The sequence below is a fragment of the Desmodus rotundus genome, chromosome 1, assembly GCF_022682495.2.
Source record: "Desmodus rotundus isolate HL8 chromosome 1, HLdesRot8A.1, whole genome shotgun sequence".
Classification (NCBI taxonomy): domain Eukaryota; kingdom Metazoa; phylum Chordata; class Mammalia; order Chiroptera; family Phyllostomidae; genus Desmodus; species Desmodus rotundus.
Window position 1 is genome coordinate 2,787,887 of NC_071387.1, and position 24,310 is coordinate 2,812,196.

Sequence of the window (24,310 nt, forward strand, 5' to 3'; positions counted from 1 at the left end):
GCCTTAAAAACCTGCTTCACAAAAACTGGCAAACAGGCAATCGCACCTTGCATGTGCACGGGGAGGCGTGTCCATGTTATATACATGTGATACTTTTCCACTTCCGATGGAAAAGCTGTTACCAGATTCATTTACAAAATCCCTTACGGAGCTCTATCCCAATTGGCTTAGAGGAATGAGCGTGTACGTGGACGGAGGATTCCTCAAGCTCTCCAAGTCTAGAAACTAGCCCGAATGTTTTTCGAGGTCACATGTTGTTGATTTCATAAACACCCGTCTTCTAGGTTATCAACATATAATATGGTGATAGTTTTATTTTACTTGAACTTACTAGTCAGTGAGATGAAGTTAACAGGGAAACAGCATGAGGTGATGGGAGTTTTGAACGGTGGCCCACGGACCTGCTGGCAAGGTCAAGGACAGACTTGGGGTGCCTCCGGTGCTGGATGAATTCTTCTGTGGGAAGACTCCATGCCGATCACTGGACGCTGGGAGGGCCTACGGCTTTCCCAAAAGTCCGCGGGATAATTTGGGTGACCGGGCTAAAGTGTGAAGTTCTGAATGGGCGAGACCGACAAAGCAGAACCCTTACCCCATCGATTCAATGGCACACAGAACTCAAGCAAATACTTAAAAAAAAAATTCCCAGCTTGGAGCGTATTCTGTGCAGACGAACACACCTGTGTTGACATCACACGAGGCAGACACTGGTCAGACGGATGCAGGTCCCACCTGGTGCCGGCACGTGACAGCGATGTGGCCCGAGACCGTGGTGGGGCAGGGCGGACGGGCAAAAGCAGGCGTGCAAAAGCAGGCGTGCCGTTGTGAGTGCACGACACACAGTTTACTCGTTATTGTTTAACCACTGTATTATTTTTCCATGCGAACAACTGTAAACCTACTTTTGCCCCACCCTGTCTACCTAAGATCTGAGAAAACCCTATCATTTTACTTTTTAATCGGAAACTATCTATATAAATTCATATTTTACTAGGTGTGTTGTAAAAAAAAAAAAAAAAGACGTATTTCCTAGCTCTGTGAATTCAAAAGCACTAGAAGTAAAGAAAACCCAGGAGCAGCAGGCCCCCCTGGGGCCCAGCTTGGGGTCTCTGAACACCATTTCCACGCCGACGAAGGGGGTGGGTGTCCTAGGCCATCGGCGGCCAGGGAGCAAGAAGGCACAAAGAACCAGAGGGTGTGTCAAAGGTCACAGGAGGCAACCTGGGGCCACTCTCAGGCCAGAGATGGGACAAGCTGGGCATCCAAAAGTGTGACTGCGATCATTTGAAACAAATTTAAGAGTCCATTTCAAAACTAAAAAAAAGAAGAGAAAAAAGCGCCTCCTGGTCCCCACTGGCCGTTGCCAGGGCGCCAAGTCCTTCGGAAAGCTGACCAATGGGGAGACAGGCATTTTCCTGCTCTGCTAGTCCCAGCGGCTTCGGGGAAGCCCAACACCCTGAGGTGCTGGGGGAAAAGTCCTTTCAGGAAGTCCAGCTCGTGAACAGAGGGGGTGGCCACACTGGAAGTCGCTCACTTGCAGCCCGAGGGAGAGGTGGTCCAGGCAAACATCACGGCTGCTGAAGGCCAGCTGAAGGCTGCCACAGAGCGACGGTGAGGGACAACACCCGCACCTGCGGGTCAAGGTACACGCCCCTGGAGGAGCCACAGGGCTTCGTGCCCCTGGGAAGGGGCCTTGAACCTGAATGGCTGCCAGAGTGCTGGGTGTGGCGGCAGCGCTGGCATGCTGTTCGAGTCCTGGCATGCTAGGTTCCTCCCAAGGGGTGGGATCTCTCCTTCAGAGAGTTCCAGGAAGACACGAATGCGAACCCCAACACAGGAACAGAGGTGACAAGTTTGGTAAAACGCAGCGACCCCTGGGGCCTTGCACTGGGAAGCTCCACAATATCAGTATTTCTGCGGCTGTTCGGTGTTTTCCACAACAAAAAGCTTTTTAAAAAGTGGGGGTGTTAAGTACAACACCTAGGTCTCTGACTGAGGAATCACCACATACTTTGTACAAGGTGGCAGAGGGGGTACAGGGAGGCCCCTGACCGGTGAGAACCAGAACCCACATCCTCTCCCTCTGAGATTCGGGGTCTGGGGCACAGCTCAGAAGTGGAGAGCCCCTGCCAAGACGCATAGAGGAGAGCAGAGGCCTTGGAGGGAAACCCTGGGCCCAGGGCTGCTGGCCTTCAGGAAGGACAGCTTCTGGCTGGCTTCTCTACGAGGCCAGAGCCTAGGACTGTGGGCCCAGGAGCTCCCGCTCTCTCCTGGGAAGGCTCCCACGGCCCCTCACTGCGGTGGCTGGCACTTGGGCAGCCGTGGGAGGACCAGCGCTATGTCCCCAGGAGCCTCTGAGAATAGAGTGGTAAGGGATGAACACGAGGCCGTGGGACCCTCAGGGACGGGGCCGGGGCCGGGGCCACCAAGGCCACTTCTGGAGGCTCTCACCCCACCCACCTGTTGAGGGGCATCAGGCCTGTTTCTCGAAGGTCCCAGCGCTGCCCCCATGGGTCACTGAGTCAATGATGGAAGGGTGGACAGTGCCCAGCAGCAGGAGCCCAGGCCCCCGGCATGAGCTCCAACACCAAGTCCCCGGGGAGATGTCTTTAATGAGGGCAGTTCCAGTGGCCCGGTCATTGCCAGGCCACCCCAAAAGGGTGGACCCAGACCCAAGGCCTTCTCCTGCCACCTGTAGCCATGGGCTAGGCCCCCCCGCCGTGCCCCCGCTGCTCCTGAGCCCCAGGCCAAGCCCGACCCCCACCCCCAGGCGTGGCACATCTCCACCTCCAGCCCTTGCTGGTCTCAGCCAGCAGGAGGGACCCGGGGCTGGCTCACGGACAGGGGAGCCAGGGCACAGCCTTTGGGAATGCCTCCAGCAGCCAGGGCCAGGGGCAGCCCCGAGCAGCAGATCACAGGTAAGACCAGGGTGGGCTAGACCCAGTGCTGGGACCCCAGCTCTCCTTAGAGGGGACTCATGGGCCATCCGGTGACCGTGGGCTGCACGGGGGAGCCATGGCTGGTGCTGCCTGGCCGGGGGCCCCCAGCCCTGTCACACGTAGTCCAGCATCTCTGTCTCCATCTCGTTCTCGCTCCCATCCGATGGCTTGAAGTCCTCCTCCTCCTCTTCCTCGTCCTCCTCGTCCTCCTCCTCGTCGTCCTCCCCGGACTCGCATGTTGCTGGCTCTTTCCCTCCGTCGTCGTCGGCCTTGGCCGGGCTGGAGAAGAGAGCTGGGGCCGGGAGACAGGTCCTGAGTCCCAGCGCAGGCCCTCGGGCTCCGGGGCCTGGGGACCTGGGGCCTGTGCACTTCAGGGACCCTGGAGGCTGAGAACTTCGCAAACCGCTTCCCCTGAGCTGCCTCAGGCGGCTTCCAGGGCCCAGCAACTCCCCAGGAGTGCCCACAACATTCTGTGGGTGGCAAAGGGCCCATGGCCTCGGTGCAATAGCTGAGGGACTGTGTCCCGAATGAGACTGGCCACCCCTGCTCCTACCAGCGCCATGGGGCCCTTGGGACGAGACCCCTGGGAGAGGCCCTCTTGCCTACCAACTCCCGCCCCAGCCTCAAAGACCCCCAGCCCAGCAAGTGCTCACACCCCTTCCTCCACGCCCCCCGCCCCCACCTGGACAGGCCATGCTGGCAATAGGACCCAGCTCCCTTCCAGCCCACAGCACTGGCCCCTGCTCCCCCAGGGGAGGACAAGCAGGCCGCACGCACGTGCAGCCAGAAGCAGCAGGAAGGAGTCGGGTGTGACGTGGCAGCCTGGGGGATGCTGGCTCCGGGGCTGAGTCCTGGCTCACATGGCCTCCCTTCCACCGGTGTCAGGGACAAGAGGAGCCACCTCGGGGCAATCCTCCAGATGGGGCCCATTGGGGACACTGGCTCTGTCCCCATGGCGATGCCCAGGCCCCGCCCCTCCACCCTTGCTCTCGCCCTCACCAGGCCTCTGGGCACGGATGGTCTGCCGGATCAGGAGGGACATGGCGTTCCGCAGGTCGTCGCTGGTCTTGGGGAGGCACCACCCGTCCCGCTCTGTGCAGGTCTCCTCGGCCCCGTCATTGCGGTGAATGATCTTCTGCAACCTGGGGACCGGGACACCATGTTCCAGGGGCTTCCTGCTGACAGGGCCAGTGAGCAGCACGGCAGAGGGGCTGTGCTTAGAAAACCAGCGCCGAGAGTGGCGTCGGAGGGCCAGATGCGGCACTGGACTCCCAGAAACACTGGGGTCCCTCACCGCGTGCGCCCCAGCCCCGCACACCACCCACAGATGGGGGCGCACCCACCCCATTTTCCTGGTGAGTCCCCGCTTTCACCAGACTCCACGCTGTGTTTACATATCACTAAGAACGACCAGGTTAGAGGTTTCTGGGACTCCGGTCGGTGCCGAAGGGTCGGGAACCGTGTTGTGACCCCCAGGTGGGCAACGCAGGAGAGGCAATGACGCCGCAGCAGACGGCTCTGCGGCCGGCCCAGCACTGTGCTGAGGACCCCACAGCTGCTGCTCAGAGGGGCAGCCCACGGCGCGCCCCAGAAGCCGCTCCTGAGGGCCTCTCGAGCCCAGACAGAGAGGACTCTCCAGGCAGCACCTAAGGCCCGGGCCAGACAGCCTGCAGGCTGAGATCGTGGCTGAGAGAAGCAGAGGCCTGGCAGGGAACTCGGGGTCTGTGGGCAGTCTCTCAGCCCTGCCCCCACACGCGGCCCCACATGGCTTCTCAGGCCCTGGTGTACGCACTCTCCCACGTCCAGGTCGCACAGCTGGTAGAACATCTGTCGGTAGGGCGGCAAGGCATTCTCCCGGAAGATGTAGACCGAGTCCTGGGGAGAGGGGAGACCCAGGGCAGGTCAGGGGGAGCTTTCCCCTTGGGGGTGGGCAGTGTCAGGGACCCCCACCCTGGGGGCCATGGGGCCTCTCAGGCGGAGGGCAGCTGCGCTCGTAGGCTCCGGGGCACCCACCTTGAGCTTGTACTTGTTGGAGGCCGATTTCCGCAGGCCGGCTGTCCCCGACGGGCCCAGGCCCTGCTTCAGGTCGTGCATGGTGACAACCTGGCTGGCTGCCAGCGACAACAGCAGTGCTTTGGAATATAGACGGGGGGGTTCCCGCCCCCCCATCCCTCCTGGGGAACGGAGCCTGCAGGGCCCTGGCTGTCCCCCTGGGGAAGCTCCCAACCCCCACCCCCACAAGCCACATGCCCTCATCCTCAGTGTCGGTGTCAGGGCCAACTGGCCCTGAGTCGCAGAGCGAGCCCGAGGCACTCACGCGTCTTTTTGACGGTGATCGGGAGGCTGTAGTTGTAGGTGCTGCGCTTGGCCTTCACAGGCATGTCGTTGGGGGCGTAGCCTGCAGATGAGGGGGGTGTGTCAGGCACGGTGGGCGCGGAGGCCCTTCCGGCCACACCACTGGCCTCATGCGACAGGCACACCAGGACTCACTGGGGACAGGGCCTGGGGCAGGAGGAGCCACCGCGTGCCAGCACCAGCCTCTCGGGGCCACATGCTGGCGCTCCGTGGGCAGGGGCTTGCTGTGGGTCTGGGGGCTGGACATGCGCCCGGCGCCTGGTTTATGGCACGGCAGCCACAATGACGGAGTCAGCGAGTGGACTAGTGAGTGCGGTTCCGAAACCGGAGGGTCAGCCGTGGAGCCGGGACCCGGCTGGGGTCCTCCTGTCCACCTCACCTCAGCCCTCACCACAGGGGAGGCCTCTTTCCCTCTCCGCGTGGACACGTGCTCTCACCCAGGGAGAGCGCCAGGGACAGACGGACAGACGGAGAAAAAGAGGTGTCAGTGACTTTTACCATACTTCATTCCGCAGCGGATTCGGAAATCAAGGACTTGATAAATCTTGGCCTCTGGGTGTTTTCGCGGGTCGTACCCAAACCGAATCCACAGGCTTCTCCAGGGGCCCGTGATCTGGAGACAGGAAAGGCAGGAGGGGCCGTGGCTCTGAAACCCGCCCCCCAGCTCTGCCACATCAGCTGCCCCTGTGGGCAGGCCACCCCATCTCCTGTCAGAGGGAGACGACAGGAGCCCCCCCCCACCAGCGTCTGTGACGATCGGCCAACACAGGGCCCCCGGAGCCCATGCCACTGCCGGGCACACGGTGAGCACTCGGCCAATGTTACTACTGTCCCCGTGGATGGGGTGCCCTGTCCCCAGTCAGCACTCCTGAGGCCCTTATGTCCAGAAAGCCCACGCTGAAAGCAGACGGCGACTCTCCAAGGCCTGGGGTCCACGCACAGCAGAAAGGAGCCTATCTGTGCCCCACTACCTGTCATCACTGTCTCGGCCACATCTTGTGCTGGCCTCTGCGATGCCCTGCCTGGCGACCCCTGGCAGGTGGGATCCCTTCCCCCCGGCACCTTTGGGAACCTCAATAATGACACCCCTGGACTGAGTGCAAGGCAGACCTCCCCACTGAATCCCGCTCAACACAGGAAGAATGAGGCAGGGCCGATGAGCTGTGGTTAGGGGCCCGGCCTCTGCAGGTGGACAGGCCGGGGACAGACCCCAGGAGCTCTGCCGCTCGCTGGCTGTGAAACTGTGGCACATCAGGTCACCTCTGTGAGCCCAGGCTCTTCCCGAGAAGTGAAAAGGGGGCCCTGCTCTGCCCCCAGGGAGGACGGAGGGTGAGAGGCACACACAGCACTTCGCCAAGCGCCCGGTCCTTAGAAAGTTCTCACACAAGGTCACTGAGAGACGTGTAATCCCTTTACGTGAAAGTTATGGAATTACTCCTTAGTCCTAAACTCGTGCCGAATGGCCGGCCGTGCTCCCAAGCAGCTGTGGCGGCTGTTTCAGGAGGTGCCGGGACAGGGCCACCCGCTCGTGCTGTGGCTCTGGGAGGTCACACTGGGAATCAGCATGACCCTGGCGGGGAACCCTGCTGGGAACCGAGGAGGGTGGCGGGGCAGACACTCACCATGTAATAGGCCATGAAGGGCAGCAAGACCTTGAGCTTGTCGGGGTGGACGCTGATTTTGGCCCTGACGGCGTTGCGGGACCAGACAGGACGGATGGCAAAAAGCTGGGAGAGGGCATCAAGGCAGAGGCTGAGGGGAGCACAGGCAGTGCCCCAGCCCCGATGCCCAGCATGGTCCAGCCCCCGGAGGACCCTTCCGGAAAGGGGCTGGAGGAGCACGGTGGCTGCACCAGAAGGACCAGCCCAGGAGCAGCGCACACGGCTCCTGGGCCTGCACGCCCAGCATGCATCCATCCAGTGTGGCTGCAGGGCCAGGGGTCCTGAGAGACCATGAAGGACACGGTCACCGTCCTGTGCAGCTCATAGGCCAGCAGGGGAGGCAAGTGACTGAAGGGGTCAGAGCCAGGCCAAGAAGGGACGAGCCAGAACCCCGGCCAGCCCCAGGCTAGAGGGTGGCTCCTGACAGGGGCCACCGTGAAGGCTGAAGGGACGGCCTGGCACAGGGGAGGACGGCGGAAGGCCAGTGTGAGGGAGCGTGGAGGGCCAAGGCAGGTCAGCAGTGGGCTGTGTTCAGAGGACGGGGAGAAGCCTTGGACAGCTGCCCCCTATATGCCCCGCCCAGTGACTGCTACAGTGACAGTCCCTTTAAGAAGCACCTGCCCCCAGGGAGTAGTAACTTCAATAAGAGGTGCGCCTCAGTGAGCAGTGACGTGGCCCCGTGCCCGTGGGGACGCAACGAGCAGAGCCCCAGCCTGCATCCCCCCAGAACCCGCAGGCCAGAGGGACAGGCGGAAGGCCACGCCCGTCCCGGGGCAGGCCCACCCTTGGATGCCAAGTGGGGAAGCAGGGGCCTGGCGCACGGCAGGCTGTGCGGCTGGCACGGAGCAAAGCACTGAGTGAGGAAGGACAGTTCCTGGGGTCCCACACTGACAGCGTCTGCAGCAGCATGCTTACGGACACGACGTGGGGGGCGAGAACTTCCCATGGGCTGAGAGCCAGTTTAAGACGAGCCAGCACAGTCGCCTCAAAGACCAAGAGGAGGACAAGCCCAGCTGGGTCTCCAGGAGGTGAGCCCGTGTAGGCAGTGCGTGCTCACCTCCCTCAGCTCCTCCTCTACCTTCTGGTCCATGGGGTTGGTGCAGAGCCGCCGCCACGTCTGCACCGCAGGCTCCAGCGGCTGCACGGGCACCTCCTCGTCCTCGAAGTTGACAAAGACAGCGTTGTGCAGCCGCCGGGCTCTGCTCAGGCCGATGAGGTTCTCGCCTGAGACCGGGGGGTTGTTGTAGCCTTCCCTGGGGGCACAGAGGGCCAGTTAGGGCAGGAGCCCCGAGGACGACCCCTGGGCTAGGCCCAGCTGGACTAGACAGGGAGCCGCCGGGCCCGAGGTGCCAGCAGCCTTTTTTGTGCTTTTCCATGGAATCTGGGTTAGGGAGAAGGTCTCAGCGCTGGCTACTGAAGGCAGAACTCTGTTCTCAGGCTGACCGCCAGGGGGAAGGGGCAGCGACTGCCAGGACAGCTCAGCAAGGCTCCGGCCTGCAGCTCTGAAGCTGGGCAAGGCCCAGAGGTCCTGGAGGCAGGGGTGTTGGGGAGGGCTCTGGTCACGGGACTGGTGGCCCCCTGACTGCAAGCGCCCATCAGCCAGAGAAAGAACAGGAACCACCTAAATGCCCTCAGGGGGGAAACCTGTGAACTCTATCGCTACCCGCCACACAGGGTGGGATGCACCTGCTGGCAGACAGCAGCTCTGCCCACCGACCTGCACAGCTCGCTCACTCACCCCCGAAACCACCGACGAGGAAGGAACCATTTTCCTGGGAGGTAACTGAGGCCGAGCCTCAGAGCTGGGACGCGTGCCAGGGAGCCTGGCTACCCTCTGACGGCGTGAGTCTGGCCCGGAAACACCTGGACGACATCCAGGAGCAGGAACGAAGGCTGTGACCAAGTGGCCTCATCCCAGAGCAGAGGTGAGAAGCAAGGGCCCCTGCACCAGGTACTCGGGTCTCTGCGTGTCGGACAGGGCACGCCCAGGCAAGCGAGTCCCAAGGTGCCCAGAGGGTCACCTCTTTAAGGTGGGGCATCAGGAGTGTCAAACCCATGTGAAAGCAGGGAGGATAATATGCAGACCCCCCCGTAAGCCCATCATCAGCATCATCAATTACGGTCACACGGCTAATTCCTCCGTGCCCATACCCCACCCCAGACTCACTATCCTGGAGGTCACAACTGTATTGAGGTGATCGTTACTTTTTAAATTTGTTTCCATTTTACCTAAATGTTTCTACATGAGTGCAGGCTGTCTGCACATTCCTGAAGCACAACGCAGGGACTCTGACATTGGGAACAAAACTATAGACACAGGAACAAGTCCCCGCCCTTTTGAAAACCGTGACCCCATCAGAAACCCTCCTGAGCAGCAGCCAGTGTCCTGTTTCCAAAGCCACCCCCTGAAACCCCGGGCACCCCCGCGAAGGAAAGCAGCTCTCGGCAGGGCCAGAGCTCCCCCCACCCCACTCCAGCTTCCTTGGGGGGCGGGGGGGCCCTGTCTGGCCACCCGCCTCCCCGTCCTCGTGTTCCCGGGAAGGCCGGCCAAGCCGATAAGCGGCAGCGGCCTGGGAGAAAAGGCAGGTTCTTTCCAGGCGCTGGAAAATCAATAGAGCACACGGCCCCAAGGGCAGGCAGCCCCTCCCCTGTCCCCCCCAGGGGCCTGGGAACAGCTGCCTGCCAGCCCCGCCGGGCAGAGGAGGGACCAGATGCTGTCACCAGAGCCAGGGCCGGTGTTGCATTGGGGGCCCATTCTCTTCCCCTATATATTTTTGTTTGTTTCTGACTGTAAGAGTAAAATGCTTGTGAGGGAAAAATAATCAGAACATCTCAGACACACGCAAGTTTTAAAATGGACCCTAACACTCCCAGCTTCACACCCAGCTGCACTAACCCCAACACCCACACCCCTCCGCGTGCGAGGGTCTCAGCGGGAGCAGACGGGCTGATTTTGGTTACATGTTCCCGTAACGTCTTGTTCTTCCGAACCAGCAGGACGTCCCCCTACAACCAGGAAAGGGGCAGGATGTCACTGTGCCTTCGGCGGGCCTGAGACGCCAATCACAGCCACCCATGTGGCCCATGGGGCTCTCGAGTCACTGCTGAGACAACCAGGGAACCAGAGCAAGGACGGGGTAAGGAGGAGTGTTAGGTCTGCCCGCTAAGGCAACAGGACGGCAGTTATGTTTTTAAGAACGAGTCCTTCCTCATCAGAGATGGGCCCCGTCGGTATCTGTGGCCTGGGGTGGTGGGTCGGGGCGGGGGTTGGGGAGGAGCGGGAGCGGCCGTGGAGGGTGGCCAGCGTGGGAGCTGCTGCTGCAGGGGGGGGTCCAGCGGACGCTTCTCTCTGGTTTGGGTATGTCTATTAAACACTTTTTTAAAGACAGAGAACAACATACCTTTTCCTTAGGACAAAACCAGGCCCTGCAGCCCGACTGGTGAGGCCCCCCTCTGTCCTGCTCTGGGGCCGCTGGCCCTGACCCTTCGTTCTCTGTCGAGTCAGTCCCCTGGTCTGGAACGTTCCCTTGGGTCTCCGCCTGCCTGCACTCAGGTCTGTTTCAGATGTCAGCTCCTCTAAGAGCCCTCTCTGACACCCTCAGCCCCACCCACTCCCTGCCCACTCCCACCCAGTCCCCTTTTACCTCCCATCACACCCACACCTGGACACTTATCAGTCACCTGTGCTCCGTCCAGCGCCCTAGCCCCTGGCCCAGCCCGGAAGCTCACCTGTCCTGTTCTCCCTGACGCCGGGCTCTGGGACTGCGCAGGGCCACACCAGGTGGCCACTACTTGTTGAAGGCAGTATTTAAAGAGGTAAGAAAAAGCTCCCATCCGGAGATAACTGTTGGGGGCCCAATTTTCCACATTTCTCCAGGCTTCTATTATCACACCGTTTATTTTTATACCATTGAATCTGCTCTACACCTTGTCTTTTTCACAGAGCGAGGTACCCTGGACGTGACGTCAGTTCTCAGTCCGCTCTCTTAAAGGCTGCCCTGGGATCGACAGGCTAGAATTTAACTGACCACGTCCCTGCTCAAGGACCCATCACTGATTCATATATGCTGGCGAACTCTGCCAGGCACTCACTATTGTGAGTATTTCGAAAATCCGCAGTCACTGAGCCCCCCATAATGCAGGGCGGCGCACACACGCACTGTCGCCCTCGCAGACGGAGCTGCTGGGAGGCGCTGGCTGGGTCTCGCCCCATGGGCTCTCGGTCTTGCTACCCCGACAGTCAATCGGTCAATCAGCAAACACTCTCAGGTGAGAGTCACTGTGGGGTCCACGCTGCAGGTGCGGCTGCTCAGCGAGCGGGAAAAGAACATCTAAACCCTCACTGGGTTCTGCCAGACTGCCCACCACGAAAGTCGGCCTCGCGCTTGGAGCCCTTTAGTGGGTGGGGCGAGGGGTCTGTGTCTCTGCACCTCGAGGGGCACACCTTTGGGGACGGGTCTTCAAGGCCAAAGGCGGCAGCCTGATTCACTCTCCACGGTGTGGGGCCAGCGAGGCCTCCAGGGGTGCGGGGACCGCAGCTGGGTCTGCAGGGCCCCTCGTCACCAGTGTCACTGCCTCTGGAGGTGCAGGGGCTGAGACCTTGAGCACAGCTGCAGTCCCTAGCGGGCCAGAGGGGCGGTGACCCTCGGCTACCAAGTCAGCAGGTGCTAAAACCCTCCACGTTTTTGGAAGCTTAAACCGTGCTATAAATGATCCTTTAACAAACATCACCACCTATGGGCCACTTTTCAAACTGCCTTTTTCCTTTCGTGCATCTGTTTTTCCTAATTTTGCTACCTCGCAGCTTCATTCACGGGGCTCACACACGTCTGCAGAGGGCCTCTCCTGGGCCCGGCTGTGCTAGACAGCAGGGCTGCGACACAGGACAGAAACCAGATCACTCCCTTCAGGGAGCTTACGCTAAAATCAAGACATTTAAAAAATTCTGCCCTAGCTGGTGCTGCTCAGTGGATTGAGTCAGCCTGAGAACCAAAGGGTCGCCGGTTCGATTCCCAGTCAGGGCACATGCCTGGGCTATGGGCCAGGTCCCCAGCTGGGAACATGTGAGAGGCAACCACACATTGATGTTTCTTTCCCTCTTTCTCCCTTCCTTCCCCTGTCTAAAAATAAATAAAGGCCCAGGGGTCAGAACGTCGGGGGCCCCGCATCCCCGCTGGCCAATACGCACGCAGGGCCTCTCTCACAGGGACGCCGCGGCACTGGGCGAGGAGGCACTCGTGCAGTTGCTCCTGAACCGGCATTTTCAGACTCAGGTTGTCCTTTTTTCTACACTATTCCCTCGTGGCTCTCACACAAGGAAACCCCCTCCTTACTGTCACTGGGTGGCTCGAATGTACCCCGGAGCCACCGTCTGACACACCCGGGCACGCCGCACCCATGACCCGGGCTCCCCTCACTGCCAGGATGGTCTCACAGTGAAAGAATTCGTCTCGCTGATACACACCAGCCCCAGCAGTGGTCTTGCTGCGGTGCGTGTGGAGGCGGGGCTGGGGGACTGGCTGTGATACTGGCTGTGACCCTCGTCCCCTAGCTCTTCCACCTCTCAGCGCCAGAGCAGCCCCGAGCCAAGAGATGCGCGTCCCTGTGCCTAGGAGCTTGTCCTCGCACGCAGACAGATGGGACCAAATACACAGTAAGCAAGGTCATGGCCACGACAGGAGCAATGGCACCAGGAGATGGCACACAGCTGGGCGAGCTAGGGGGACTGTGGCAGAGGGAGATGGGCCACAAAGTCACCGGCAGGGAGGCCCAGAGGGGACGGCAGTGGCGGCAAACGGCTGGGCTCACAGGGGAAGGCTCTCGGGTGGAATTTCTTAGGTAGTATCAGGAGCACACAGGCCACCACTGGCCAGGGGCTTTCTCTGTACTTGGCCGTGTGCTGAAACTTCCCGAGCTTTTATCCTTTTCTTAATCCTCACCGAGGACATGCTTATTGATTTCAGAGAGAGGGGAGGGGAGGGGGAGAGAGAGAGAGAGAGGAAGAGACACATGGAAGTAGGAGAGAAACATCAACTCTGCCTTTTCACACACCCCGACCGGGAACCAAACCCGTGTGTACCCTGACTGGGAATCGAACCAGCAACCTTTCGGCATACGTGACGACTCTGAGCCACACCGGCCAGGGCATCTCGAGCACTTTAAATGTAACCCTCATGCCCCTGTTGGGTGGGTACTCACTACCCCGTTTTCGAGGTGAGCAGCTGAGGTCCCACAGGCTGATGGCAAGCCTCTGACCACAGGGCCCTCGCTCTGCCCCTGACACTGCAGGGGCGGGGCTCACCGGTGCTGTGTCTCTGGCCGATAGAAGTAGTCTGCCGGGGTGTCCAGCCGGGAGAAGATGGGCGGGGGGATGTAGAGTGGCAGCTCCTGATGGAAGAAGGCCTCCTTCTCGGGCCTGAGCATGAGCACCCTGTCGTACATCGACACGTGCCTGCCGCCCTCCTCCGTGTGCACAGCCAGGTACTGGAAGTCCGACATTCCTGGAGAGAGGCGGACAGATGGCCGACGCCGCAGCCAGGGACAGCTCTCCTATTACCCCTGCCGAGGAAGGGGCTGCCGCCACGCACCCGCGCCCATGTCTTCTCGGGGAGCTGCTGCGCCAGCCTAGCCAGGGAGGCTGCTGGGCCCTGGTGGCAGGAGCAAAAACCGCACCCTTCGAAATGCTTCCATGAACTCTGCTCCGCGCCCTGCAGGTCACTTGGATAAAGAGTATTTGGGCGTGAGGGAGGGGCACGTGACACGTGACAGTCAAGTCTGGGTCCGTGCTCCGGAGAACTTAAAGTGCTGTGACTCACCCGGGATCTCGTTGGACACAGACTCTGAGAGGCTGCGTTTCTACTGGGCCCCCAGGCGAGGCAGGAGCCGCTGGCCTGGGACACACGCTGACTGAGAGGCAGGAGATGCAACCCCCGGGGAAGTCAGGCCCATCAAGGACAGCGTCTCTGGGGGACACTATACCCACCAGGGTGACTGACAGTTAAATGCCCTACCCTGGGGCCCCAGGTCCTGTTTTCGTCTCTTTTCTCTTTCCATCCCCTCCAACTTCCTCACTCGTCATTCTGTTCAGACTCTGAGAACTGCAGCTGCAGCTAGGCGTTTCTGAGCACCCCCCCTCCCCCGCCCATGGTGGGCTGGCCCCGTAATGGGCATCATCTCCCCAAATCTTCACCAGGACCTAACGACCTCAGGGCCCCACCATTCAGACACGGAGATGGAGGCAGGGGAGGCCCAGCGACCTGCCCGGAGAAGATCAGGGAGACTGTGTCCTTTCTCACTGCCCGCTCCCACCCCGCCCTGCCGCAACCCACCTTACGGCCTCCTCACAGGGCTCCCTGTGAGAAGCAAACTTGACTGAGGACCCCACAGGAGACATCTAGCTGGCTAAGAATTCAAGAAACAGGAGGTCCCAAGGGAAAGAAGTGATCTGGGAACGCTTCCGAGCGGAGGCAACACTAGCAGCAGTGAAGACGGAGAGAAGGCTCCCCGATACTGGGGGTTGAGAACTGGAGGCTACTGCCCGGTTTTTCTTGGCCCCACAAAAGAACTTTAAACGTGATGACATCACTCATGGAACCCTAGCTTCTCCGAAGGGTGTAGAAATTGGGGGTGGTCTGCAGGGAGCTGTCGGCTGGAGGGAAGCAGCTCCCTTACCTCTAGGCCCCCAGGCCTGCACCCTCCTGGCTCACTTCACCATGTAGCTGACCCACAGGTTCCTGAAGGAAGTGGGGACACAGGCCCCAAAAGAACCCAGGGGGGTACGAATGCATTTTGTGGTTACCTTGGAATTTGTAAACGGTGGAGACGATGCCAACAGTCTCTACGTCGAACGTGACCTCAGGGTGGGCCTCGGGCCCCGGCACCCCCTCCTGCCGCTTCGCCTTCCTCCTGACCCGGAGCAGCAGGCTGCTGGTACTGAAGCGGTTGGCACACACGGGGTGGCAGTAGGGGTCCTTGGGCCGGAAGTACAGCTCCAGCCGCTTGGTGGGGTCTGCGTAGATCTGTGGCGAGGCCAAGTGGACGAAGAGTGGCCAGCTCAGCAGCCAGCAGGGACTGCTCCGCTCTCAACAAAAGCCTGCTGCTGACCCAGGAAGCCCATTTGCTTCTGACCTCTTAGTTCCCTAAAGACTCACTTCTCTTACCCCAGTATGTTAGTTTTTATCTGGCAGAGAAAATGAGGATCATCTCCTCCTTCTCAGCGGCTGTGAAGCTGGAGGCAGAAACTGCCAGTTAAGCAAAGCCAGTACCAGCAAGGGCCCCGGTCAGTACCGGGAATCACGAGGCTCTTCTGGTGGCGCTTCTGGTGGCGCTTCTGGTGGCGCTTCGCAGAGGAATTATCGCCAGAGTTTACGGGGGACGTAACTCAGGCGACTTGCCCTACTCTGGGAGCTGACTGCCCACGCCAGGCTCTCAGCATCACTTGCAAATGTTCTAGGTCCAAAAGGGATTAAATCCATCGCTGGATGAAGCACGCTGGCTCTGACTAGCTGCTGCTTGTCTTTTGCAAGCCTGGGCTCCTTCTCCTTAAAACGAGCATGATAAGAGCACCTACTGATACGAGCGTTACGATGAGTAAATGAAAGTACGTGCGCAGCACTTAGCCGGGCACCCAGCTCACACACGAGTGCTTGCCCCGCATGGGGTGTCGGCTGTGTGCGTACGGAAGTACCAACGATGCTCACTGGGCCCAGACCATCCACCTCCTAGTGTGCTGGCTCCCTAGTACCCGGGACAGGGCTTGGCCCTTAGTAGGTGCTCAGGAAACATCCAGGGAAAGAAGAAGGTTAAAAGGAACCCTGCCCCCCAGGAGTCTCTTCTCCGGGACGCAGGTGTCTGAGACTGCTGGGCTGGGAACATCCCCAGCCGGGGGGCCCGGCACAGGGGAGGTCCTCGAGAGACAAAAAAAAAATGAATAAGCAGCCTCTTCCCAAAAGGCTCCCACTGGATGACAGTTTGGTACAGAAAGCTGGGGACAGGGAGAGTAAGAGCCCTGTCCATGCCAGAGCGAAGTAAGTAAGTCAGGACAGAAGAACAAAAGGTGACCAACAGGCCTCTGCTAGCGTCCTGCGCTCAGTGACAGGCTCAAGGTTTTTCAATACGCACACAGGGTAAGGAAGCAGCAGGTAAGAGGTCAGACTTCAGAGAGGAGGCACGCGTGAGTTCAAATCCCCACTGCACCGTGTAGGAGCTTGCTTGACCCAACCTTTACCTGAGAAGTGGGGGTGGTACCTGTACCTAGCCCACGGGCTTGTTGTGAAGCCCCAACCATGCATTTGACAAGTATTTTGGGAGCAGACGCTGTTTCGGATGTTAGGGCTACAGCGGTGAGCCAGCCAGGCAAGGCCCTGCTGTCCTGGCATTTACAATCTTACAGCCAAGGGACCAAGAGGGACAATAAGCACCCTAAAATATAGTTTCCGGTTGGAACAGACAGTTTGCGGAGGCAGAGATTCACTGCTAGTGGCCACGTGAGTTAGGGCTGCCAGTGATGGCCTCTCTGCAGAAGAGACATCTCGAGCTCTGGAGCACGGGAAACTCTTACACAGAGCCTGGCACACGGTAAGAATTCATCCCAGCTGCCCTATTTCCGGGGTGACCTGGAACAAGTTGCCTCAGTTTCCTTGTAAAACGTGGACAATCCTGGCTGGTGCGGCTCAGTGGATTGAGCATCAGTCTAGGAACCGCAAGGTCGCAGGTTAGATTCCCGGTCAAGGCACATGCGTGGGTTTCGGGGCAGGTCAACCAGTCCAGAGGGATGTTTCCCTCCTTCTTTCTCCTTCCCTCCCCTCTCTCTAAAAATAAATATATAAAATCTTTTAAAATGAGTTTAACAGAAATGCGGATAATGACAGTTCCCACCTGGCAGGGTTCTAATGAGGACCCTAATGCCTGGTACAGAAAAGTGGTTAACTATTACTACCTTTAATCATAACAAAACACTTCGTCCCCCCTGACGTCGGTCAACGGTTCTTAATCTCGGCTGCCTCGGGCTCTTGCTGTGAAAAGAGGGTTGGCAGCATGGCACATCCTGCAGGACTGCAGGTGAGCTGCGCTAGAGCGTGCATCTGAGGACTGAACGAAAGGTCACCCCCCTCCCTCTCTCCTTCTAGGGGGAAAATGGCCCACTCCCCGCAGTCTCCCAAGCAAAGCTCCGCCCACTGATCGCATCAGAGCCCGCCTAAATCTCCGTTGTCAAGGACACCACACTTACCCCGCCCCTCCGACCGTGGTACCACAATTCGGTGGCTCCCCTGTGGTCCCGGAGACTTACCCGAGAGACGCCTTCCTCGCCGCCCAGGGTCTGCAGCATCTTGGACACGTCACGCACCAGGCCCGGGTACTCCACGCACACCATGCGCCGCTCACGCCGCAGATTCACGGGTATGGCCACCCCCGACTCCGCGTTGACCGTCCCCGCTGCCATTCCGGAGTCTGGCCTGACCAGCCGCGGCCCGTTCCTCCACGTGTTCCCAGTGGCCTCGCTTCAGTGGTTTCGCGAAGGATTCGTCCCAGCCTCTCTGACCGCTCTAGCCTCTCTATATTCCTGGGCTCAGCGGAGTCTCCAAGGACTCGGGGAGCAAATGCCGAAGCGAAGGCCCTACTGCTTCGGGGTAAACTACCACCCTGTTATCAATATTGTGTTTTTAAAATGGAGGGGTTTGCCCGAGGGGCGGGGCAAGGGCCTGTCCCTTCCACTTACCAGCGAGAGACCTATAGGACAGTAGGACACCGCGTAGCTCCCGACTTAGGCCAGTGAGAATCTGAAGGCCGAGCCGAGATTTTAGCCAATGAACAGTCAGGCGGGAGCCAGGTTCCACCCCTTCTCTATGCTCCATTGACTTTAGCCCAATAGATAGAACCAAAACTAGTAATAAAAATTCTCCCCGCTCCATAGCTTTAGCCAATAAAGAACCAAAACTAGACCTAGTCTCCGCCCCTTTCTTGGTTCCACCCAATAACGGCTCGGGACGAGCCGAAACAGACTTCCGGCTCTCCTTCTTAGGAAAGCTTGCGGCAACCCCTGAGTTCCCCGGACGCAGAGTCCGCTGAGAAGTTTCCTGGAGGTTGGGGCCACCACGACTCTTGCAACCTCTGCTGCCACAGGACGGGTTTCTAGCAGCGCGTGGAGCCAGGTGGGGAGCTCTATCTGAGACTAGCGGGCTCGAGGGAATTGCGCTTCGAATGCTCGCCAGTGCCCGCGTCAGTCCATCGGTCTCTTAGGCAGTTACTAAGCGCCGGTAGTGCGCTGGGTGTACTCAGAAGCTAACCGAGAGAAGCGTTACACGAGCAGCTGTGTGGGGGACCGAGAAGCAGGGCAGGGGCCATGCAAGGAAGTCGTGCTTGAGAAAGGGGTTCTAGGGAAAGTAACCTCGTGGGGTGATCTGGTCATAAATTCCTAAATGGGCGGGTCATGGTGGAAGTCACGCCCCAAGCGCATAAATTTAGTAAAAGGTTTATCTTTGCCTTAAGCAAGTCCTGTGCGTTGTTTTTGTCCATCTAGTTAACAAACCTTTGAAAAATAAGCGTAACCACCCTGAAGGGAACACATAATCATGTTAATTATCCTGTGCTAATCCCCACCTTGCTTTCTCACATCCTCTTGTAATCTTCCTCAAATTCCCTCCTTAATGCCAAATGCATAAAAGAAACAAAATGTGTACCTGTCACTCTCCGGAACATTTGAGATCTTGCCTCCTGCTAATTGTCAGTTTGGCTCAAATCTTATACAAATTCTTTACAGGTTTGGACGTTTCTGACTCGACAAGTTGTAGAAGACAGAACTACAGGGAGCAAAGCCCTGACTGGTGTGGCTCAGTTGGTTGGGCATCATCCCACATAGGGAAAGGTTGCTGGTTCGATTCCTGGTCAGGGCACTTGCCTAGGTTGCGGGTTTGGTCCCCAGTCGGGCCGTGTACTAGAGGCAATCGATGAGTGTTTCTCTCCCCCTTTCTCTCTCCCTTCCCCTCTTAAAAAAAAAAATTATAGGGAGGGAAGTTGGGGTAGATGAAGGGGGTCAGAGGTCGACAAAGGCCAGACAGACCCTAAAAAGATGGCTTTTTCTGAGTGCAATGGAGAGCCCTTGTAGGGAGTGCCACTGTCTAAACTATGCGTTTAGGAGACTCTGCTGGGCCCTGGCTGGCGTGGCTCCGTGGGTTGAGCGCTGGCCTGTGAACCAAAAGGTTGCTGATTCGATTCCAGTTGGGGCACAGGCCTGGGTTGCTGTCCAGATCCCCAGTTGGTTGCGTGAGCGAAGCAACCAAATGATGTTTCTCTCCCTCCCCTTCTCCCTTCCTCCGGCTCTCTGGTGGGGCGGGGTGGGGTGGGGGGGCAGGGGAAAGACTCTGGTGTGTACAGAATGGACTGCAGAGAGGGCGAGAGGGCAAAAGTAGGTTCCGATAAACCAACTGAGAGGAAAGAGTTGCTTCGTGGGGCCAGGGAAGTGCCAGTTAGAATGGGGAGAAGGGACCAGATTTGAGGATAGGAAGGGATTAAAGTCAGTAAGAGTGAGAGACTTCTGGACATGAGGACCCCAAGGGTCTGAAAGGACTTCTGAATCAAAAGATGACTTTGTTGTTCCAGGTGGATTGAAGGAAAATGTGTAACTTGAATGTGAACTATGTCACACTGTAATGGGAAGACGTGGCCGGGCGCCCCAGAACTGTGAAAGAAAGGCCCCTCTGAGACACAGTGAGGACGCAGCTGGCAGACCTGCCTTCTCCAGTGGGGACTTGCACGTTCTGTGCAGCGTGGCCAGGAGAAGTCTCCAGAAGTTCCATGGCTTGACGAGAAATCTCCTTTTAAACGTCTCGCTTGCCCTCATTCTGTGCTCGCCAAACAATCTTTTGGTGGTTGGTTTAATTTTCCTGAAAGGAAAATCTGAGTAACAGACATATGTTAGTAATTAGCACATATAGTAAGTTACATCCTGCCTGTAATAGTAAATTAATGAATTGGTGTGTTTTCCTCAGACCCTGTGAGTCTGGTACACGTGAATCAGTCCTGAAGATTCTGTCTGGTGGATTTCACCGATGACAGATGAGATGCAAGGTTACATTTGAATTGTATGTAATATGGGGGTCACACACCAAACGTCTGTTCGTTATTTATCTGAAATTGAGACTTAGCTAGTATATTTCCGTTTGCTAAATATGGCACCTCTACCTTTAGGTGTTGAAGAAATTGAGTTTCTGAACCTGCGAAGCTGGTTCCAAACCACCTAGAACCTTCGTGAGCCCACTGAGGTGCTGAGCCCCCCACCCCCCCCAATCCGATGACTCTCCGGTTTTGTCTGCTCTCATCCGCTGCCCTTACGCAGCAGGAGTGATCTGTCCAGGATGAAATCTCACTCCGGCCCTGTCTCCGGTGACCCCGTCCCCCCATTCCCCATCCCACCCGCTGGCCGACTGCGCTTCATCCTCAGCGTTCACTTCGCCCCAACAACAGCTCGCCAGAGAAGGGAGACGTGGTGAGTACGTGCCAGACCCCCGCACCCGGTGTGCTGTGGATCAGAGACCCGTCCGCGCCCCAGCCCTGGCAGCCGGTACTCGCAGCCTCGCCTGGGAAAACGGTCTCTGCGGATGAGATTCAGCGAAGGCATTGGAGAGGCAGGGATCTTCCTGGATTGTCCAGCTGGGCCCTAAATCCAAAGACAGGTGTCATTAGAAGACAGGGGCAGAGGGGACTGGACACTGAAGAGGAGGCCATGTGACCACAGAGGTGGAGTTGGGCGTGGCCGGGACACTAGTGGGGGGTGCTGGGAGAGGCAGAAGGACCCTCCCGGAGAGCCACCAGAGGGAGCTGCAACACCTGGATTTTGGACTTCCGGCCTCCAGAACTGGGAGAATCCGTTTTTGATGGCTTGTGAGCCACCCGGTTTATGGGAATTCGTCACAGCAGCCACAGGACACTGGTTCTGGAGCGCAGAGTCCCTGAGTCTCTAGAGCATTTTTGGTTTTCACTTTTGAGTCAGGTCGTCTTCTATCATGACCGGGCGGTTTTTCTTCTCTCGAGTTACACGAAGCCATTCGTTGGGTGGCAGACACACTCCCCCCTTAGCCCTTTCATGAGATCAGAGGGCCCCTCTTCCCAGGCTGGGGGCTCTCTCTCAGGTGCTGCCTCACCCCCATCAACCCAGCGTAGTGCTAAGTGCCGCACACGAGGCCTGGGCGGCTGTGTGGCACCCAGTCCCTTAACAAGCGCTCCCCGGGTGTCCGCGGTGTGCGGGACCCAGTGCTCGGCTCAGACGATGCCGCAGAGAACCTCGAGAGCCCCCCCTCCCCCCGCAATGGCAGAGCTCGTCTGATTGGTGGAGAGAGACGGCCAGCACGTGACAAAACATCTGAGCAAGGCCAAGGGAGGAGGCCCCAAGGAGAAACAACTGTTTTCCTGCCATGGGCCCTGCAGGTGCGGTTCCCCAGCGTGACCCCAGAGAGTCACAAAGTGCGTTCTCCATCCCACGCAGCCGGACTCCCGGGATGGGAGTGAGGGGCAGCCCCGCTCTTGGCTGTCCCAGCCTCTGTCAGTTCGAGTCCCTGCCCCGCTCCCTGGCTGAGACACAGCAGTCCTGTCCACAGAGGTGCCCAGAGCTTTGGAAAGGGGCTGCTAGCTGATTGGCAGGGCTGAGTCCCATGGGGCGGGGTGGGGAAGCAGCCTGACACCCCCACCTTTGACTCTGGTTCACGGTCTGAATACTGGCTGGGCAGCCCCTTCTGTGGGGGGAACTGAAGTAGGGGGTTACTGATCCTTTATTAACTGAGGGCAAGAAGAGCTCTGGAAAATGCTTTCGTTGGAACCCAGAATCTGAATACTCCTTCCCCGGCCGCTGGTCAGGCTGTGAAGCACACAGTGGGGGTTCAGCATTCCCTAGCGGGGAATGGATTCTCCCTGCATCCTGAGGACTGGGGGAGAAGACGTAGTGTTCACTTTTGGCCACCAGATGGCGACAGAGCGTCCTCATGGGCAACACCGCCACCTGGTGCTCACCAGTGCCCACGACACGTGCAAGAAAAACGCGAAGGGGCCGCTGAAGGAGAGAAATGGGCTGGGGCGGGGTCAGCGACCTGCTCCCTCTCAGGGCGGCCCATAGGGAGCCTAGATAAACAGAAAGTGGTCTCCCCACGCTATGGAATATTACTCAGCCTTAAAAAGAAGGGAATTCTGACACGTGTTACAACATGGGTGAACATGGAGGACATTCTGCTAAGAAATAAGCCAGTCATGGAGGAACACAATATGGCTGCTTTTATGGGACATCCCAGAGGAGGCAAATCCTTAGAGACAGGAAGTAGGACGCTGGTTGCCAGGGCCTGGGGTGGGAGGAAAACAATGTTTTGGGGACTGAGTTTCAGTTTTGCAAGGTGTAAAGCCCATCCCCCACACGTCCTCCCGGCTTCTGTCTGACTCTTCTGCCCCAACTCGCTATCGCTCCTCCCCCTGTGGGTGTCAGGGACATCTCTCTCTCTGATGAATACTAGCTCTTTAATGGAAGGATAACGTCCGGATCAGAAAGTGCCCGTGAGTGTGCGTCTGGATGAATCGTGACTAGGGGGAACGCCCCCCTGCCCCCTCCCCGACACCTCTGCCAGATCAAGCAGTACAACATCCTCGCCTGTATCTCAGAAGCCCTCGTTCCTTTATGATTATGGGTCCTTGCACAGTGCCCTAAGGAATCCTTTCCTATCTCAAGTTCATGGAAGTCTTTTCTCCCAGAAGCTTTGTAGTTTTTCAGATCATCCCATGTTCTCATTGGTGTGGAGGGGTCAGTGGCTTTACATGGCTTCCTACTGAACGTGAACCTTCTCCTAGGGTCTCTGCCCTCTGTGTGACCGGAAATGGTGCCCCCTCCCTTTCCCCGCCCCTTCTCCCTCCATCTCCCCTCGGGTGAGATGCTTCCAGCAACCATGGTCGTTCTTTTGGGGCTTTTTGACATGTGGGCTATTTAGAGGTCTATTGGTTAATACCCAGAAACTGGGGAATTGTAAGACTGTCTTTCCGGTATTGATTTCTAGCCTGACTCCATCGTAGTCAGAGATCAGAGTCCGCATGGTTTCGGCCTTCCTGTAACATCTGCGAGGACTTGCTTTGTGGCCCGATACGCGGTCGGTCTTGCTCCGTGTTGCAGGCACATCAGAAAACGTTGCAGGAACAGGGCTCTGCGGGCGTCAGGTGCCGAGTTCTAGACCCTTCAGATGCGTGTGCACGTGTGTGCGTGTCTGCTCGCTCGCTGAGAAATGTGCGAAATTCCCATTTGTCGATTTCTCCTCTTTTGTCCACGTGGCTTTGTTTGGAATCGAGGTCCACGTTATGCACACGTGAATTTAGAAATGCTACATGTCCCTGGCCTGAGGCCCTTTGACCGTCACGAAGGGCCCCTTTTTACGGAGGGAGGTCTAAACGGTGTGACATCAAGACTGCCGCAGGAGACCTGTTCTGGTTAACGTTTTCACAGTGTAAATCTTTCCGTCCCCCACGTCAGTCTTCCTGTCTCCTTGCATCTTAAGTCTGTCTTGTGAGCAGGGTGTAGTTGTGTGTTGCTCTTTAACCTCCCGTCTAATATCCTTTGTCTCTGAGCGGCGGTAGTTAGTTGTTTTTCTGTTTAACGTAACGCCGATGCACAGTGGGGAGAGTTTGCAGTCGCCTGTACGGAAAACAGCACACGAATCAAGAAGGACGCGAGTAAGTTGTCGTGCGCGCTTACAACTGCAGGCCTGCTTCTGCCCGCCCTGCATCCAAGCTTCATGTCACTGTTCGTTTTCTGCTCGTCCCGTCTGTTCTGTGGGCTTTTCCTCCCCTTTCTCGTCCCCCTTCATATTAATTATATTTTATTTTTATTTTGCCTTTTACTGGTTACCCTGGGGATTGTAACAGGAATCCTTGATTTATTAAAGTCAATTATAAAAAATACTAATTGTAAATTAGCATCTTTACCACGTCCATGACAATGTGAAGACACGTTTAGACCTTCTTGCCTTCTGAGCTGTTCCCATGCATATGGGTGTGTACACGTGTATAGTGTGCATGCGTGTGCTCTAAATCCACTTTATCGAGGTGCAATGTACGTGCAATAAAACACACCCAGTTTAAGTGCATAGTTCAGTGAGATGACAGCAGTACGGATGCGGTCACCCCCTCAACGATGATTCAGAGTATTTCAGTCACCCAAAGCACCCCCTGACCCTCAGCAGCCAGCAAGCTCACCGGTCCAGCAGGGGGGACACACGGGGCCAAGGCTCTGGGGGGCGATGAGCAGGCACCTGAGCCCGGGGCTCCCTCAGACGGGCGAGGGTAGTGCTGGGACATGCCCTCCCCCGAGACCCCCCCCCCCAAACACAAGGCAAA

General features: G+C 58.1%; 1 protein-coding gene and 1 long non-coding RNA gene across 4 annotated transcripts; one reads left to right on the plus strand and one right to left on the minus strand.

Annotated features, from left to right (window-relative positions):
* Positions 1 to 245: 245 nt before the first annotated feature.
* On the minus strand, positions 246 to 17,396 carry GTF3C5 (general transcription factor IIIC subunit 5). 2 transcript variants are annotated; one of them, XR_008426245.2, is made up of 12 exons: positions 17,244 to 17,396; positions 14,754 to 14,973; positions 13,257 to 13,455; positions 8,013 to 8,208; positions 6,917 to 7,021; positions 5,793 to 5,907; positions 5,257 to 5,337; positions 4,953 to 5,050; positions 4,732 to 4,814; positions 3,939 to 4,081; positions 681 to 3,231; positions 246 to 557 (listed from the first exon to the last, which is right to left on the minus strand). XR_008426245.2 is itself a non-coding variant. In XM_024562375.4 (11 exons), the coding sequence occupies exons 1-11, from the start codon at positions 17,394 to 17,396 to the stop codon at positions 3,053 to 3,055; spliced, it is 1,572 nt and encodes a 523-aa protein (XP_024418143.2). In that variant the 3' UTR covers positions 246 to 3,052. The 2 variants fall into 2 exon arrangements, 1 of the variants encoding a protein (XP_024418143.2); XM_024562375.4 differs by having other exon boundaries at positions 246 to 3,231.
* LOC123479901 (uncharacterized) lies at positions 7,167 to 24,029 on the plus strand. Of its 2 annotated transcripts, XR_008426246.2 has the most exons (6): positions 7,167 to 7,983; positions 8,630 to 10,092; positions 10,368 to 11,051; positions 17,083 to 17,583; positions 17,976 to 18,777; positions 19,553 to 24,029. It is a non-coding gene; the product is annotated as an uncharacterized lncRNA (long non-coding RNA). The 2 variants fall into 2 exon arrangements; XR_006655709.3 differs by lacking the exon at positions 7,167 to 7,983 and having other exon boundaries at positions 9,960 to 10,092; positions 17,976 to 18,105; positions 19,553 to 24,025.
* The last annotated feature ends 281 nt before the right edge of the window (positions 24,030 to 24,310 follow it).

What these genes read in the sequence shown, in the direction of transcription:
- GTF3C5 (XM_024562375.4), bottom strand. Translation starts at nt 17,396, where the DNA reads ATGGCAGCGGGGACGGTCAACGCGGAGTCGGGGGTGGCCATACCCGTG. An exon ending in CGGCCAGAGACACAGCACCG is followed by an intron (nt 8,209 to 13,256) that starts GTGAGCCCCGCC and finishes CTGTGCCCCCAG; the next exon opens with GGAAGGCTACAACAACCCCC. An exon ending in CCAACAAGTACAAGCTCAAG is followed by an intron (nt 4,815 to 4,952) that starts GTGGGTGCCCCG and finishes CCCTCTCCCCAG; the next exon opens with GACTCGGTCTACATCTTCCG.